The following is a 17,997-nucleotide window of genomic DNA, read 5'->3' as shown; positions in this document are numbered from 1 at the left end:
ATCCTTTGTTTGCAAATAAGGACTAATTTTTGAAGTGAAATGAAGCTTTGCTTTGTATCGAGAATTTGTTCAATATGCTCTCAATAAACAACCCCTAACAGTAGAACCACCCTAACCACAAACATCGCCCACATTGCATATATTATTTAAGACTACTGCCGGCATTGCTGACAGCTGTGAGGAACTTGTGAAGGGCAGAAATAAATTACAAAAAAGAGTAATAACGAGGAGGATATTCCTGCGTTGTTACGAACAGGGGATCAGCCGTCGAGAAAACTGATATTCATGGAATCAACAAAATAAAATTTGAAATACAACCGAGCTTTTGGTTCTCGTACGAGTTCGTTGAACTGACTTGCCGGGAATTCGTTGAGTAGATGTTTTGAAACCAAGGTCGCCGGACCACAGTCCAATATGTTACTAATAAAAGAATACCGCATTAACAACCCTCGCTCACCCTGGAGACTGCGGGTTATTTGAGATTTTATGTCCCACAAAATACATTTCTAAAAGCCGGAGCAAAATCTTTCAAGACATTTCCACTAGGGCTTTACCGGTTTTACCTTTTCAGTAACGGCGTAGAGTTCTATAAGCAAGTTAGGGGATTATAGACAACATAAGGCCGTGAGAAATGAATTTTCATATGCAGTATAGCAATCACTTTTTTCAAATAGAAAAAAATTATAAAACTTGTTTAGTTCAGTTACCGCATGTACCAGCCAACATGAAATAAACAGAAACAAGCAACCGTCGGTTGAATACAAAATTGAAATGAGCGGAGGCTGGGAAGGACGTCGGGAGACCGGTCTTCCTTCTGTGAGTTTTTCCTTCCGGTTTGGTGGAGCTAAACCTTAATTGTACCCGGGCACAAAAGAGCAGGCACCGCTCCGGCTTCACTGGGGGTTCCTGTGTGCACACCCGTCTTTGTTAGTTCTGGGGCAGTCCACTTCTTTGTTCTCACTGCTATAAAGCTCATGATTCAAAAGGACGTTTGACAGGGCAAAATGGAGTCACATGATCAGGTACTCAAGGTGTGAACACAACACCATTTGTGCCAGTACCCACATGACCCAGGGACTGGTCCCGGGCGCCAAGTGTGGACAGCCCCTCTGTGCTAATGGTTAGACTGTTTCTAAAAGTTTCTAAATTTTTTTTCGGTTGGTTATGCAAGCAACTCGAGATTACGCTATTACAGGTGTCATTGAAGCGTGTCTGTTATTCCGGTTTGATCCGCTTCCCCTTGTCAGTTTTACGTAGAGAAAATCTTTCGAAATGCCATCTTCATGTCTAGAGTACTGTTCTTTATGGGTACAGTAACCTTCTAGGATTCATTCACAATTTTTCTGAAGGAGCGCACTGATGTGACGAACGCTGAGGTGTTTTTCTTGTCGAAGGTATACAGGCATAGTCCAAGATTATCTGCAGTCAGAACGTAGCCAACGAGCAGTCTCTGTATTTTTCTTTTGAGTCACGGTAGATTGCGAGCACGCGCGAGGGGCGGGCGGCGAAGGCCGAGAAACGACGGGTGGTACTCACACGCTCTATAAACCAGCACACTATGCTACGTCACGAACGCAACATTGTTGGCGAACAACTTCCAACATTGTTGGATGTTATATACATGTTGCGTTCTTTTCCACACCCTGTTGCTTGTAGTTGCGTGTTGTTGCGCAAAGTTTAAAACCGGCTACTACGTGCAAACGGACTCAACAGCACCCGACAATGTTGGGTGTTGTTGGTCAACAACGTTGTCTCGGTTTGCAAGGGCTTTAGTACTGTATTTTATCTTCAGAACCTACTATTTCCTGCTATTTCAAAACACGCTTTCTGAAATCTCGGCCGCCGGGACCCAGTACTGTGATGCTTCTGTTTATGGCAGACAGAGATTGTCAAAGGTTATGGAACCTGAAGACAAACTTTGGGAAACATTCTTACTCATCAGTCTGAAATGTAAAGCCGTCTCCTTCCCTTACCTCGTGGTGGGTAAAGAAATAAACGGAAGTTTCATGGTATGACTTGGTAAGGTGTGGCTGCTAAGAAAAATAAACCGAAAAAAAGATAAACATCACACAATGATTATTGTTTGTCACGTTTGTTCCGAGTTCCCAGAGGCTCGATGGTTTTGGCTTTATGAATGAGGTGCGCCTCACGAACTTTCCTAAGACAATCACGTTCATATCTAAGTGTTTCAGTTGGGATAAGTGACATATGAGAAACAGAGTGGCTATTGGTGAGAAAGTGTTCTGAGACTGCGGTTTGGGTGTAACTACCGGAAGGGCGACTATGGTTAGTCTATTATTATTTTACAGATTCTGATATTCGTGTTTTTTCCTAATAAACCTGATGAATACGGGTATTGGCCAGTCGAAATATTGTATACTTCAGCCTTGTTTGATCAGTACTTTGCAGTAGTCTCTTTGACTTTAATTCTATTTTCATCTTTTTCGACTGATCACGATCTTGCTTGATCCAAAGTTGAACTACATTGATCGTTCACGGTTTTTGCAGTGGTTTTTCAAGCGTTAGTTGACATTGTAAAAATATAATGAATGAAACGTTATAGCTAAGTAAGGAAGGAAAGAGTTTAGATAAAGGTACATGGAAAGTAATGTAACTCAGAATCAGGCAGAAGTGAAAAGTACCGGAAAATGTTACTCCTGGCTTAAACTGCTTGCAGTCCTCCTTTTCTCTTGAAATCCGTCTATCTCTTATCTCAGCCAGCGCGATTGCAAACCACAACGTTACGTTAGGCTCTCGATTATCGCAGCTCGCGTGCTTGGATTTTGCGGGCAGTATATAACTTTGCGCAAAGAAAAATAACACCAGAGACTGTTGTTACAATTCTTGGCTTTTGAAAACCCAGACTAAATTAAAATTTTCTTGCTCAACCCTTAAATTCCACTGAAAAAAAAAACAAACAAAAAATTAAAAAGAAAGGGAAAGGAAAAAAGAAGGAAAGAATTAAAAGAAAACTAACTGAGCCTTTAGGCTGCAAAATAGTTGGGAAATAATTCATAGTTTTACACTGAAATTGAGTCGTGTCAAAATTCTAAGTTTTTGAGCCTGAAAATGGGCCAGTTCACTCACACACTCTCAAGAAAGAATTGGCCCCTGACCCCAAACTCAATAATGAATGAGCAGAGCCCGCGGAGCAGTTTGTGAAGTGCGGGGACGATCCAGCTCTTTTGAAGTATAGGTTGGGGGGAGTTGTGGACTTAAAAAATGGCTCTCAGGGTGCCGAGTCAATATTATTTAGTACAGCGGTAACAACTCATCAAGCATCAAGTGTAACCATGCACAGGCAGCATCATAATTTCCGCTTGATTTATTTACTTCAAAGTTTGTCCGTTCTCGTTTTGCGAGTGTCTAGAACCTTGAGTAGTCATCAGGTTGAAAGGAGTCATCCTCTTGCTGCAAAAGTTATAGGAAAGTAACAGCAGAAGCTCAGTAGATTATGCTCCGCAGAGTTTCCTTCATTTTGTCTAGATATCTGCGACATATGTAATATCACAACCATTTAAGCTTTCCAACAGGTTATCAGTATACATTTTAAGAAATCGTAGCTCAGTGGAGATTTAAAAACCTTTATAAAGAGACTTGCGAGCCCTGATGAGTTTAGCGGCCTGATTCCTAAAAAAGCGAACAATTCTTGCAAGGACCACTTGGACAAACAGGAGCGAAGAAAAGCCGGATCTTGCAATATAGAATAACACTTAAAATTGATGGCAAGGCTACTGGCGGACAGCTAAGGGTTTAAAATAGTTGATAAAACAAATTTATTTGCCCAATATTTCGACTAGGCAAAACTCACGGTCTTTAACAGGGGTTAGAAAAGCTTATTCCTTCTTTACTGCAAAGGAAAGGACTCCTAAACAAAGGCCTGAAATAAAATAAAAAAAAATTTTGTACCCAATACAAAAACCTTTGTCGGTCTATTGCACTGACTTATCTCCAATTAAACTTTTTTTTAGTGAAAATGAAATAAATGCAAAATCAGAAATCGGCTGTAAGCATTTTCTCTTCTGCCACTCACGCTATAAGCTTTTCTGAGAGCGGTCTGACAGAGAAGGAGGAAATGTGCATCAGACTTGTACAGGAAGACTTTCCAAAAGAACCGCTTTTTTCTGACACGTGTAAACAATGTTCCGCGGACGAAGACTGGTAACTCAAGCTTGCACCGGAAGTCATTGGAGAAAAGCCATGCCCTAGCCTACCGTAGAGGAAAAGTAAGTAAACCTTCTGTTCAAGTGCTTGTCGCCCTCACCATTTATTTTAAAACCTTGCTGATGTTTTATTTCAAATTGAGTCTCAGTACTTTTAAAAACAAATCAGAAAGCTAAAGGAAATTCATTCAATTTAATAGTATCATTTCCCTACCACCCCCACATATGTTTCTTGCTTCTTGCAGAGCAAGCGAAAATGACCAAAGGGAAATCTATAAAGTTCCCCGTTTCAAATTTGTAATGCTTCTAAAATCGTCTCCGTTTTATCGGAAGATTCAAGACGCAGTTTGCTCGTTAGTCTGTTAGCTATTTATTGTTATCTATCTGTTTAAAAGCGAAAGTATCTCGAAATAAGAAATTTAATGCTTTAGTAGTCCTTTATATAAAGCATGTTTTCAATTCAAAGTTCAATGTTTTCATTCGGACACTGGTGAGCTTCTCTCTCAGCTGATCTGTGCGAGACTCCTAAATTCAAGCGTCTACGTTGTGCAAAAGGAAAAACAAAACTAGACTTTCTATTTGGTAAGTACACTGTGTAAATGCATTAATATTTTCTGTTCAGTCATTCAAGGACTACATGTTTTGCTCTTTGAGCAAGGTCCATATACTGTTGTTGTTTATATACTGTCCATGAGCTTAAACTAGTAACGTTGTCAAGCGGATAAGGACAAGGAAACTCAAGCTAGCTATATGTACACTATCTCTGCTATCACCGTAAGCCAAAATGCACGTTTTTGGCAAAGACACAACCCTGAATATGTAATAGAGAGTATGGAACTCTTTTCATATTTTCATAGAGATTTCAGACAATTAGAGATTATTATAATATAATTATAAACCCACAATCCAAATTATCACCTTTAGGCAGACACCATAAGAGCAAATGTGTCAGAAAACTAAGCTTTTAATTTAATTTTATTCTTATATATCTCTTAACAAGCTATGATAAGGCGATTGTCGTTGACATTTTGTATTCCCCATACCATTCCCTTGTAAATCATGTGTTACTTACACCACAGGGCCCCACAAAATCTGTGTAACCAATTGTATTGTATTATTTTATAGTAAATGTACTGGATTTACCATTTGCTTTATCTGTAGCAATATATCGCTAAATATGTGCCTCGATCAATGCTAAATAAACGTTGTGTTACTTTTCCTACGGTGAATTGTCGTTCTTTTTGCTAAGAAGTAGTATTTTGAGCCATTTTGAGGGATTTTGAGTTTACTGTCACTGTTCCTCCTCTTAGATGAACGGTAAATGGTGAGCTCAAAATCCTTCAAAATGACTCAAAATACCATTTCTGAGGGAAAAGGACAACAATTTACCTGGGTAAGGTAACACAACATTATTTTATTTAGCATTGATCCACGCACATATTAAGTGAAATATTGCTGGAGAGGAAGCAAACGGTAAATCCAGTACATTTACTATAAAATTATAATACAATCAGTTACACAAACAGATTGTGCGGACACCCTGTGCACACACTGACATGACCCTTACAATAATGCCCTAAATGCCCTGTGGTATGCTGAATAGCTATGGTATTAGGGTTTATATCCATTGCATAGGGAACATACTTGTAATAACACAGTTCTTCATTAGAATGTGAATATAATGGTCAAATAGCATCAATAGGGGTTATGGAACCTTAGGGTAGTAATTTGTGGGTCTCAGAGACCTTTCATTCAGTTGGAAAATCTGAGCATTTGGTGCTCCTCAAATCTTGGTTTAGTGAGTTTCCTCACCTGTTGGATATTTGAACTTTCAGTTTTGTGCAAGTTTAGCAGTTTGGGGGCATTTTAGCCTGATTCTCAGACAGTCCAGGTTTCTTGTAGCTACCCACTCTCTCCCAACCTGGACCATCTGAGAATCAGGCTAGGAGCATTTCAGCAAGTCTGGTATTTTAGTATCTCTTGAAATGTTAAGCAACTATGATGACTATACCAGCAATTTTAAGCAAATTAATTTCAGAACAATAACAATTTGATTGTTTTTTCTTTTTCAGGGTATTTTAAAGAGATTTTATAGATCACTCTACTGTACCATCATCCATTATGGGTGAACGTTATATTAGGGACTTACCTGATGACATAAAGAAAAAAGTGGCAGCTGTCTTGGACGCATATGACCCACCTAACTGGAGATCTCTTATAAATGTTATAAGGCATAATGTACCTTCCTGTAGTAATGCTTTTATTGATAAGTGGAGTGCGAAAGTAGGGATGGAAGGTCTATTGCCAGGAGGAAGTCCAACCCTGAAACTGCTTAGTGATTTAGAAAACTTAGGACGAGGCAGTGGCACTACTGTTGGGGAACTGGTAAACTGGATCAATTCTATGGGTGGCAATACATCTCGTGTACAGACAATCGTAAATATTTTGAGTAAGTATATGCTTAGAGAGGCATAACCAGGATTCTTCCAGAGGTACACACAATTTGCCACATCCTCTGGTACCCCTCCTTTGTTTGACATTAATTTACAGTGCCCTGCTTCGTCTGCTGCTAAGAAAATACAGGCCAGGTGAAAACAATGTGTTCATGTTCCAGATGTTCTGGAAGACAAACATTTTGGTCAGTCACAGTGAAATTTTTAAAAAAATTTTTCTCGTTAACAAGGGCACCCTCAAAGTGCCTAAGTTTGAAACTTTCATATATCCAAAGCATGCACTTCAATTTAAGCATTAATACAGTAAGCCAGAATGCACCCTAATTTAAGTATTAATACAGTAAGCCTGTGTGAACTGATCCTCCTAATCAAAAATAATTCCACGTTTTCATTTTTCAGTGATCACAGGGCACCCAACCAGAGTGCTAAACATAGACTCAGTACAACCTAAGGACCTACAGTTTTTCTTCTGTTGACTAAGTTAATTAGTTTACAATTTTCTAATCGAATCATTGTACTTTTTTATGTAGCAGGTGCACCAGTGATAAAGCAAAATATCCCTGAAGAAGTCCAGGCAGCACTAGGACAAGATGTTAGAGTCCACTGTGAAGCATCAGGAAAGCCACCCCTGTATTTTCAATGGTTTAAGAAAAGGAGTGAACTTCAGGGACAAGTAACAAATACTCTAAGTCTGCAAAATGTTTCTCCAGATGATGAAGGATTTTATGTTTGCCGAGTGGCCAATAGTTTGGGAGTTGTCTTTACAGGCTGGACCAAAGTTACTATCGATAGACATCCCAGTGCCTACAATTATCGGCAATTTGGTTAGTACAGGTTAATACAGTTGAGTATTTAAAGCGCAAGTTCCATTAAAATGTGATACAATTCAGGAATTTTAAATCATAGAGGAGCTTATACCTATACAAGTACGGGTATCTGTGCAATATTAAGCTATAAAGTTATTTTATTATATAGATACTGATGAAATACCAGGATTTTTCCTTTTACTAGAAAATCATTTCTTCATCACACACGGTGAAGATACTATTTTTATCTTTCATGTGTGAGGATATTGGTGTCGCTATGGTTACTTAACATTAATTTTGACTTTATGGAACAGAAAATATAAGTATTATTGTCTTTATTTCTCCTTTATAACTTTATATCTGAGTTTCATAACATTTTTGTGACAGGCATTTTGCAATAGGTGACCACTTTAATTGCACTATTTTGCTGTTTCGAAATGAATTTATAAAGACAAAAGTTGTGTTTTATGTAGGAATTTCATCAGTATCTATAAAATAAACAGAACATTACATGGCCACTTGGGGATATGAATTTTATCTTTGAGTGCTGAAAGGATCTCTCACTCATTCTCTTCAGCACTCAAAGATAAAATTTGTATCGCTGCGCGGCCATGTAATATCCTCTATGTGTATAGGTAATAATCTTCTGTGCTATGACACCGTCATTAAATAATACCTTTTAATGTGCATCCTCAGCCTTGTTTTCAGGTGGATCTTTGTATTTACTGTTTATGCTACAGGTGTAATTAGCATCAACTTTTTAACAATTTGCATGAGAATGCACTAGTTCAAATGTTGTCTTGAATGGATTAACTCCTGACCACTTGTTATTGTTTGAACTGTTTGTAAAAATATGCATAGAAGAAGGATGCCAATATTTCAAGCTGAGGTGATTGAACAGACTCGGCCATTTAAGCTAAGACCAATTTTCTAAAATTTGACCAAGACATAACTTTGAGAACCAAGCAGGTAATCCCCTGGCCATCAGGCTAGTTAGGCCCATCTTAACTTTTCAGGAAGACAAATAAAACACAGACTCAGGTTTCAAGTCATCTTGCCCACTACCCCGCTTGTGCCAAACCCGCCATGAAATTAGCAGATGTTATTAGAGGTATGGGATTTAAGCCGAAAGAAGTCACTTTCATAGACAATTAAGGAGTCAATTTTTCTTTGCAGATTTCCCAATTATCACCTGTCAATCAGAGCCTACCATTCGTGTAGCATTTGGTTTAAGGTTAAGATTGTATTGTGATGGTGTTGGAGTGCCTGCTCCTAGTTTCCAGTGGTATAAAAACAATGCTCCCATTGAGGGAGCAACATTTAGGGAACTTACAAAAGTAAGTGTCACTAGTGAGGATCAAGGGAATTATTTCTGCAAAGTGTATAACAGTGCTGGTGAAGTATCTTCAGATCTCATTCAAGTGATTGTTGCGCCTGCAGGTACCATAAAATTACTGTTTATAGTTATCCATGTATCTATGAGTTGTTTACTTAAAAAATTCTCTTTCACAAGTGCAAAAACCCAAAGTTCAGCAGTGTGCAAAGAAAGAAGTGTCCCATAGCCCTGGCCTTAACAGGGGTAGTGAAAATTCTGTGTTCATCATTTTTTGGAGGCTCTAGTGAAAACAAAGTTTGGGTTAGGACATGCTAGTTTCAGCTTTCTCAAATGATCTATTAAAGCTGTAAAACTGACCGTCTTTGCACCCTGCTTCAGGTACTTGGCACCATAAAAGGTATGGCTGAAGGTTCCATTTGAATAGCCTTCTCATTATTTCATCAACTGACCCAATTTTAGAGAGAGCTTAAACAGCTAAACCAAATATTAATGAAGGAAAAAAAGAAGAGATTTATTGACTTTGCGCGAACTGGTCACAGTAGAATTTATTTTTTTAAAGTACAGCATAATGCCATTAATACAATAAAGTAAGTGAGAGTGCATTAACTGAAACTAGTTATCCTCCAAGTCTAGAAATAAACTCACAAGTTCATGTCTCCATTAACTAAATTTGGATTAATTGACTGTCTGGGATTAGTGAAATGTTTAGACTTTTATATTATCATCATCATCATCATCATCATCATCATCATTATCATCATTATTATTTTATTTATTTATTTATTTATAATTATGGTAATGTAAGAGCACTAACTTACATGTATTCATTTTAATTATTTTTCAGTTGTTCCTAGGGGTTTCCATGAGCGAGGTAACTACAGACAGAGAGGATTTAATATTCTTATATAAATTTTTATTTTACCAGGTTTTAATTACTCCTAAAAAGGCACCTGCACAACTGTAGATTGGAAGTTATGAAAAAGCATGTTCTGCTATAAACAAATGAAAGATTTATAATCATAGTGAAAATGTGATTTTTGCTTGTTTTCCATCTCTTTACAGTTGCAAATAAAGTGGCTCTGTTGATTGGTAATATGGATTACCAGCATGGTGATAAGCTTGGGCAGCTCTACCACCCTATAAATGATGTATGTGGATTAATGGGAAGTCTTTTAAACATGAATGGCTTTAAAGTAAGTACCTTAATTCATAATAAGTCAACCATCTCTTAATGCACACCTCTATGAAATTGATTTCTCGAGATGGTCCCTGTCATTCTGCAACACAGACTGACCACACCAATAATTTATTGATAGACACTCACGGTTGGCCTTAATAGTATCAGCAGTATGGCCTAGGAAAGTTCAGAGACAAATTATAAAATAAATTTGTGGAGATCATGAGTATCTCGTAATACTAAGAAGAGAGGTAGTATAAAGGATTCTTAATATTTTCAGGTTTTGAAAGGCAGCCATAGGCTTGTTTGAAATAATATTTTTGTTGTCTCTTCTTGTTGGTACTTAGATGATAGATATGGCTAACCAGTTTTTCAGAAATGCTTTGTGAGAGAAGCATTTTAAAGAATGAAGATATGTATTTTGTAGGTACTCACTTTGGTTAACCTGACACTGAAGGAAATGAGAGAAGCACTTCGACAGTTTTGCCGGCTTCTGGTTGAGGATACCTTTGCCTTGTTCTACTTTGCTGGTCATGGATTTGAGCGTGGGGGACTAAGCTACCTGATGCCAGTAGATGCAACAGATTCTTATCTAAGCAATGAAAACATGGCCTCCTCAGAAGTATTAGTTGCTATGCAAGAAACCAATGCGAAGTTACATGTTGTATTATTGGACTGCTGCAGAACTGAGTAAGTGATGAATAGCAGCAAGCCAAAATTGAAGTAATGCGTGGGGGGTACTCCCTATAATGGCCTATATGGGGAGGCGCCACCCGACGGGGTTAATTTGCATTACACAACATGAGCAATTAATGTATTTATTAAAGAGGGTATTTCATGATAATTAAAAGATTTGAATCTTTTGCGCTAGGATTTCTGCGACCGATAAACGCATACGTGTGTAAAACTGACAAAATGCAAATGGCGGGACAAGGAAATCAGAGAGAAATCATAGCAATATTTACAGATTCTGCTGAAATATTATTTCAGGGTTATTTCTAAACAGTAATCACAAGTTTATATTTGATAAGAACCACCTACCGCGTACCATTTATTTGAAATGATATTGTAGGGAAACCTGTCATTTTGGTCGGTAAAAAGGCCCAAAAGGGCTATTAAACAGATTTATTTTATGGCTGTGAAAGTCAAGAAAACGTAGCAGTTTATGATATATTCATATTTTAAAGACAGTACATTTACAGTAATTAAAAGGAAAGCAAAGTTTAAACTAGATATGTGAAAGGGGTACGTTTTTTTTTGGCAAAAATGGTATATAAAAGGGTAAGGGGTCAGCTGGGGTCAGACCTTGGGGTAGAGCCTTCCCTCATAAAACTTTGCTGTGATAAGCTATCACATACCGTTGATGATCTAATAAACGCACCGGGCGTTTGTTTTAAATTTAGGGGTGCAAGAGGGGGCGTTAAATAGATAGGAGTCGTGTAAAAGAGAGAGACGTTTATTCTCATGACTGTGACAAGCTCAACAAAACTAGTATACTTTCAGCGAAAATACCAAGAGAGTTCACAAATAGCAGAATATCCAGTCCACTTATTAATACATCTAGGCCGTCTAGAGATCCACATCGCTGTCCGTCAAATCAGATCGGATGCCAGAATCCTCGTTCATAGTCACTGTGTTGTCATCGTTACCCTATCCTTACTTTGAACTTAACATTGAACAAGATGCAATGCGCCCACGCTTGTTAATCAAGAAAGGAACTGGAGAAATTGAATAATTTTATTCCTTTTTACTATTTCCTAGTATTTTATAATAATTTTCATGGGAAAAGGGGCGCCTATTAGACAGGGAGCGATTATTAGAGAGGGACGTCTAATAAAAACTGAACAACGCAAGGGAGGCGTATATTAGGTTATTAGACAAGGGGCGTTAATTTGAGGGGGGGAGTCAATTAGATCATTTACTGCTCCTGACGGTAATTATGACAGGGTTACATCACGGGGTGTGGGGTGGATGTTACTGTTCAAAAACCTAAATGGGTGTCCCCTCCCCCCCCCCCCCCCCCCCCTTAAGATGGGTCTTGATTTTGGCATTGCTTATCTATAAAAGGCGCGAATATATATAGCGCGAGACTTGAACCGAGAAAAAGGCAATGGTAAGCGCAGTTCCGTTCGTTTTTTCCAACGCTAATGAGAGACGGAATACCTCAAAACATAGTCCTCAATTTTTGGCTGGAATTTCTGAAAAAAGATCTTACCATTAACCTGGCGTCTGAATTATTCAGGATTTTTTTGCTTAATGGTAAACACGCCATTTTGAAGGTCGACGAAAATCGCTCTTTTGGAAAGACATAAAACGAACGAATTAATAAGTGGAGTTATCTCACTTTTTGCTTCAGACCTGACAATGGGCCTAATAACAGACTATTGCTTCAAGGAGGTGATTTACAAGCTATAAAAAAACCAAATGTTGTTCTGACGTTTGGATGGTAAGTATTTCAGTGTCAAACATTATTGAAGCCAAAAATATTGATGTTCATGATTAAAGGTATTTTCTATTTTTCTCGGGTAAATCACACACCCCAATCAATCAGCAGGGTCACAAGAATTTAATAAATTATCCCCCGAAGGGAATAATTAATGATGGCGGAAGAGGTTCAGTTTGGTATGCGTGTGTCTCACAACATGGGCCTTTGCATATAGTCAATACTGTTTCCCGCCTTTTTTTAGCCTTTGAATGTAGCCTGTGTGTTGGGGCGTAAGAAGTCTTGGGCGCGAGGTAAACGGAGCGTGCGAGGGCTTCCTCTTTACGGCCCGTCCTTATTCGCAGTGGCGGATCCAGGGGAGGGCCGGGGGAAGGGAACGGTTCCCCCCTTATTTCAAGACCAAACTGAAGCCCGAAGGGCCGAAAAAATATTTTTTTTTGAGACCCCTGCCCGTTTATCTGAAGGTCCGCTACTGATGTGCACCTTACATTTCTCCTATGCCTATGAAACCGAAAGGACTTTATTGCATATTTATTCACCTATATATCATTCTATCTATTGTTGTCATTTTTAGTTTATCAGCAACCTCTTTTCTAAATTTAAATTCAAATTTTTGTAGCCGTTATAATGTTTTCTTTCAGTGTAGCTCTGGTCCTGAGGAAGGCAAATTTTTGTTAGCCAAAATATTGGCCCCAAATAAATCAGCCCTTTGCCGTATTGACAGCCTTGTATTCAGTTTTGTTATATTTCTATACATATAACGGTTTCACGTGTTACTCATTTTCTATCCATGACATTTTTAGGGTCGTTGTTTTGTTTCATAATTGATAAAACAACTTTTTTCACAAATTCTAAAAGGTACAAATGCAACCCTTGCCAAGTGCACCGCACATGACGCGAAGAGCTTTTTCAAAGTTTTGGATCATTTCCTTGTGGGATTTACTCATTTTTGAAATATTTATTTGCAGTTGTTCACAATCGTATGTCTATGAGAGTAGAGATGAGAAAAATGGCTTCTTTGCTAAACATCTGCTTAAGAATCTTACTGTTGAACACAAAAACAAATCTATTGAAGAAGTGTTACTGGGTGTCAGTCGAGGTAAGCCGGTATTTTTGGTTTAGTGTGAGCTGATTTTAGGGTAGCTCTACGACGGGAGGAGAAATTGTAACCCTGAGGTTCTTTGCGCATTACGAAGCAGGGAGCAGCTACCTGCTCTTGAAGAATGTGTGCCACCAGAATAACATTCTTGTTCTTTAAAGTTTTCTGTCCTTGATATCTTTAAGGTATAGACGAGGAGAATCTAGTGGATCCATCTACACATCAGAAGCAGATTGTCAACAGAATAACAACATTGGTGAAACCTATGAGCCTATGGTGTCCAGTGGACAGCAGTTTCATGAATCCCGCTACAGTAGCTGCAACTAACCAATGGCAGTCTGCTCACGGTAACGAGGCTAATGAATGCATAAGTTTAGTGAGTGGGCGAAAAAGAAAGTAGCCCGTGATTAGGTTCCCCGGCGAGCGTGTGGCGTTTTATCGCCTTCCCCTCTCCCTCTAGAGAGACTATTCACTGGCTAGCGTGCAAGCGAGGAAAATAGTGAGTGGAGCGACTGAGTCAGCGACTGACTGACTGGCTTGCTGACAGGCGAATGAATTATTCGATGAGATTGCCTCTTAAATGAGAAATTGCTTCTTGGCTATGATCAATTTAAGCCAAATAACCATACAAAACACTGCTAGCACTCGCTCAGGCAGAATCGTCGCGCGGGAGAGCGCGTGCGAACGGGGCAAGAGAGCTGCCTCTCTCCAGTTCCTTTCTAGGCTCATTTGCTCGCTCCAGTCCTGCCAAGCCTGGACTCGACTGACTCACTGACTGAAAAGGGACTTATTGCAGTCTACCCGGGTAACGGCTCAGGAAAAATAACCACTCCATTTGTAAGCATTCGGCACGTGACATTTTCACGGTACAGTGGAATCATCATAATTATAGCAAGGTGCCAACAGGCTGAGCCATTGTTTGTCATAACGGAAGTAAGATACATCGGGGGAGTGTTTCATAATTTACTCTCATTTTGGTGTCATAGGGGGATTCGCCGTTTTCACTTTTTCATTTCATTTTTTTGGTAGAAATTCCCACCGAGCCAGTGATGGTGTTTCAAGATGACAACAACAGAGTCAAGGTTGTACTAAACTTTAACGCTGAAGTTTCTAACGTCCTCATAGTGAACGCTCGAGCACTGGGAGACGCCGAAAAGGACTGTTCAGTTACGTTTGACATGTGTCGTGTAAGTATTAAATCGACCTCAATGTGCCTGTAGCAAGCTGTGGTAACCTTTAACTAACATGTGTCACATTATGCTCGATAGGTTGTCAGCGGGTGCAGGGTGGAGCGAAATTCCATCGTGGGGAAAAAATGTAGACCATTCGAGGCAACATTAAAGGTCAAAGATCTTCAAAGGCTCACGGTAAAAGAGAGACACTAGTCTTCATTTACTTACTAGTTTTATTTTGGCTTTTTTCAAGTAGTTTACAGGCATGCATTTCACCGACGTCTTTGCTCGGACAATGTTGTCCGCGCTAGATCAAGAGGCCTAGTAACTAGGCCGAAGGGAAAACGCAAACGAGACGAGCCAAATGGGCACCTCGTTCCCAGGGCTTTTTCGACAAAGCCATGAGAACGAGGTTGACCAAGTGAGCCCTTCGCAGCTGGTCAGTCACGTGGTACAAAACAGTTCGAAATACAGTGGGACAAGACAAACAGAGAGATAACAGCATTTATAATGGTGATAAGTCTGTGCCTGTGTTTGTTTAGTCCCAGTGCGTTCCTTGATCTCCGGCCTGTCGTTTTTGCACCAGGTAACTGACCAGCTGCAAAATAATATCACAAATCTTGGGTCTTAAATGTAAAAATTGCTTACCTGAAAAGACCTTCCGAACCTGAAACGGCGTCCCGGCCAAGTAATTAGGCAGATTTAGCACAGATATCGTGACGTTAAATGAGAACGCGAAAGCGCGTGGAAAGGACTGAACATGACTCCTGTTGCTCAATTTCCGTTATCCCATTGGTCAATCAGTTTCAGATCTGCGTGCGCCGTCGACAAAGCCGTCTTTGCTAAATCTGCCAAATACGTGTAACGAAACTCAGGGGCGGATCCAGGATTTTTTTTAGGAGGGGGTGCACTCGTCTCTTGCTCTACTTCAACACCAATAAACCACAGTTTTTTTTTTTACAGAATGCCAGTTGTATTAGAAAAACTTATAGATCAGTAAATTGAAGTAAACTTTATTTATTTATTGTTTGTAGGAACCGTTAGTATTAAAGCTGACTGTAATGTACACCGTACGAGACGAAAGGAAACAGATCTCTGTTACATACAAAATGGAAGAGAAACCTCTCTATGCTAAACTTGTGACACACTGGTAAACTATGTACGAAACAATGGAACAAGAAAAACAGGCGCTTTCATTATCAGTAATATTAAGAAATTTTTACGCCGTATGGAAGGACTACAGCTAAAAGTGACCAATGTAATCACTCTAAGATGGACACCTTTGGGACGGGAACTTAGTGCTTGTGATTGAAAGATGCCTGCTTTGTGGAGAGAGAGAAAGGAAAATGACTGTAAAGCCGAAATAGAAGGGGCCAACTGCAGGTGTCCGTCCGTCTTTGCCTGCGGTAACTTTTAGTAAGCAAATTCACACACGTCAAAATTGTAAGGAAAAGGACCTTAACGGAAGCGGCACCATGACCACTACAAACCGTAGAAGCTAAGATTATATTGCTTTAATGATCACTATAATAATTCCTCTTTCTCTCTCCTCCGCAAAAGCCTCTCTTGTTTCACGAGGAGACTGGAGGGAGACAGAGAGGAAAGTGTCTCGCATGGAAATTTACTTGGTGGGTGCAGGGCATGGCTTTCCACGGTTATGTGTCTTCAGGCGATTCTCTTTACGCGTCTAAACTCGATACAGAGAGCTTGAATTTCAATAAAAAGATCCTGCAAAGTAGAAAGAACAGACACTGAATACAACAATCATGCATTTGAGAACAAGCTGTATCACCCCAAGTTTCCCCTATGCGTGCCATACTCTTTTGTTGCTTCACTGACGATTGCATGGCGATACTCAAAGGGCTAGTCTCTGTCGAAATTGGTCATGTTTGCAGCCAAAAAATCTGCATTTAGCAACTGGCACGCAAAAAAGAAAAAAAAGCTATTCATGCCTTGGTTAGCGCATACAGATCGGATAGCATAAGGCAAAGTTAGGAGATTTCATACTTCATTTGTTAAACTTTGAATTTTAGTGTACATAAGTAACCTTAGTGACTTGCAAATAACTTGTTTTTTACAAAATTTTGTAACTGGGAACTTGCAATTTACTATGGATTATTGTATTTATTGTGTTGTGTTGAACACGAATTTTGTCGTGTATAAACAAAGGCTATAATTAAATATTGTATTGTAATTCATTAAGATGTGTCACTTACGACAGTTGTAAAAAAAAAAACGTTTATAGAGCATTATCCTTCACCAGATTTACATTTATTAGAACAGATCAATTAAAACTCTTCAGGCAGGATGAAACTGACTGATTAGCTTTTTGTCAGTATCCACCAAACCTCCTTGAAGGGATGTGAACTGGGCCGGGGCATTATTGGGACGGACATTTGCAAACAGATCCCTCGAGTTACATGAGACTGGAATAAGCGCGTTAAAGTTTGAAGCAGCGCGAACACACTTTTAAAGTGACGTTTTCGTAGCCGTCGCCGTCGCCGTCGCCGTCGCCGTCGTCGTCGCCGTCGTTGTTGCTTAAGCTCCCTAGAGTGGTTTTCGTTTGAGTGTCGTAAAACCAAAACCAAAGTAATTACTCTGGCCAATCACATAGGACACAGACAATACATTGAACCAATCAAAACTCGAAGTAATTACATGTGGCTGACGCAAAGCGCGGGAAAATGCATGCGAGCGCGTCACAATTGGCTTTGGTTTTACTTCTGATTGGATGAAAAGGTGGCGCGAATCTTTTAAGCCAATCGCATCGTGTAGAAATTGCAAAACCAATTACTTTTCGACACTCAAATGAAAACCGCTCTAATATTAGCACTTCCTAGGAGACGTTTTGTCCTTATACCAAAATTTCCAGGAGACCTCACTTTTTTGAACAATAATCGCAATATCTTGGTAATAGAGCGATTTCACTTGACCAGTGAAACAGTTAATAACAATAGCTATAAATAAACATAAGAAGACAATAGAATTAGTGCATAATGGTGCGTAGTATTCACGGGTTAAGTAAAAATCACTCTAACAATGTGAAATACACAAGCTCCGAAAATTGTAAGTTAGTAGAAAAACTCCGAATATCTTACACGAACGGAACGGTTATCCACAAATGTTAAGTCTTTCTCGAGTTTTAGAAATTTCTAGGCAATATTTGCTCCTTCGAACAGTTATTGTGCAAAGAAGATAGTTGGTTGCCAATGGAGCCAATGAATAAGCGTGGAAATCACCCACGTGTAGTTTTTAAAATGGCTTCTTTGAATTAACAAATGCCGGGCACAACTGGGAGTTAGACGCGCGCAGTTACGGTTTTTTAAATTTCTGCTAGTTGTATATTAA

At 39.2% G+C, this 17,997-nt stretch overlaps 1 protein-coding gene across 2 annotated transcripts; it reads left to right on the top strand.

Moving 5' to 3' along the window:
• The first annotated feature begins 4,419 nt into the window (after nt 1-4,419).
• Nucleotides 4,420-15,833, top strand: LOC140928648 (mucosa-associated lymphoid tissue lymphoma translocation protein 1-like). 2 transcript variants are annotated; one of them, XM_073378427.1, is made up of 13 exons: nt 4,420-4,745; nt 6,236-6,612; nt 7,150-7,440; nt 8,599-8,862; nt 9,603-9,629; nt 9,821-9,951; nt 10,363-10,625; nt 12,292-12,381; nt 13,347-13,477; nt 13,663-13,824; nt 14,507-14,664; nt 14,746-14,844; nt 15,684-15,833. In XM_073378427.1, the coding sequence occupies exons 2-13, from the start codon at nt 6,285-6,287 to the stop codon at nt 15,801-15,803; spliced, it is 2,064 nt and encodes a 687-aa protein (XP_073234528.1). In that variant the 5' UTR covers nt 4,420-4,745; nt 6,236-6,284; the 3' UTR covers nt 15,804-15,833. The 2 variants fall into 2 exon arrangements, with proteins under 2 accessions (XP_073234528.1, XP_073234527.1); XM_073378426.1 differs by having other exon boundaries at nt 7,147-7,440.
• The last annotated feature ends 2,164 nt before the right edge of the window (nt 15,834-17,997 follow it).

This window comes from Porites lutea, chromosome 2 (assembly GCF_958299795.1).
Source record: "Porites lutea chromosome 2, jaPorLute2.1, whole genome shotgun sequence".
Classification (NCBI taxonomy): Eukaryota; Metazoa; Cnidaria; class Anthozoa; order Scleractinia; family Poritidae; genus Porites; species Porites lutea.
Note: the sequence above shows the minus strand (reverse complement) of the source record. Positions and strands in the feature narration are given on the sequence as shown.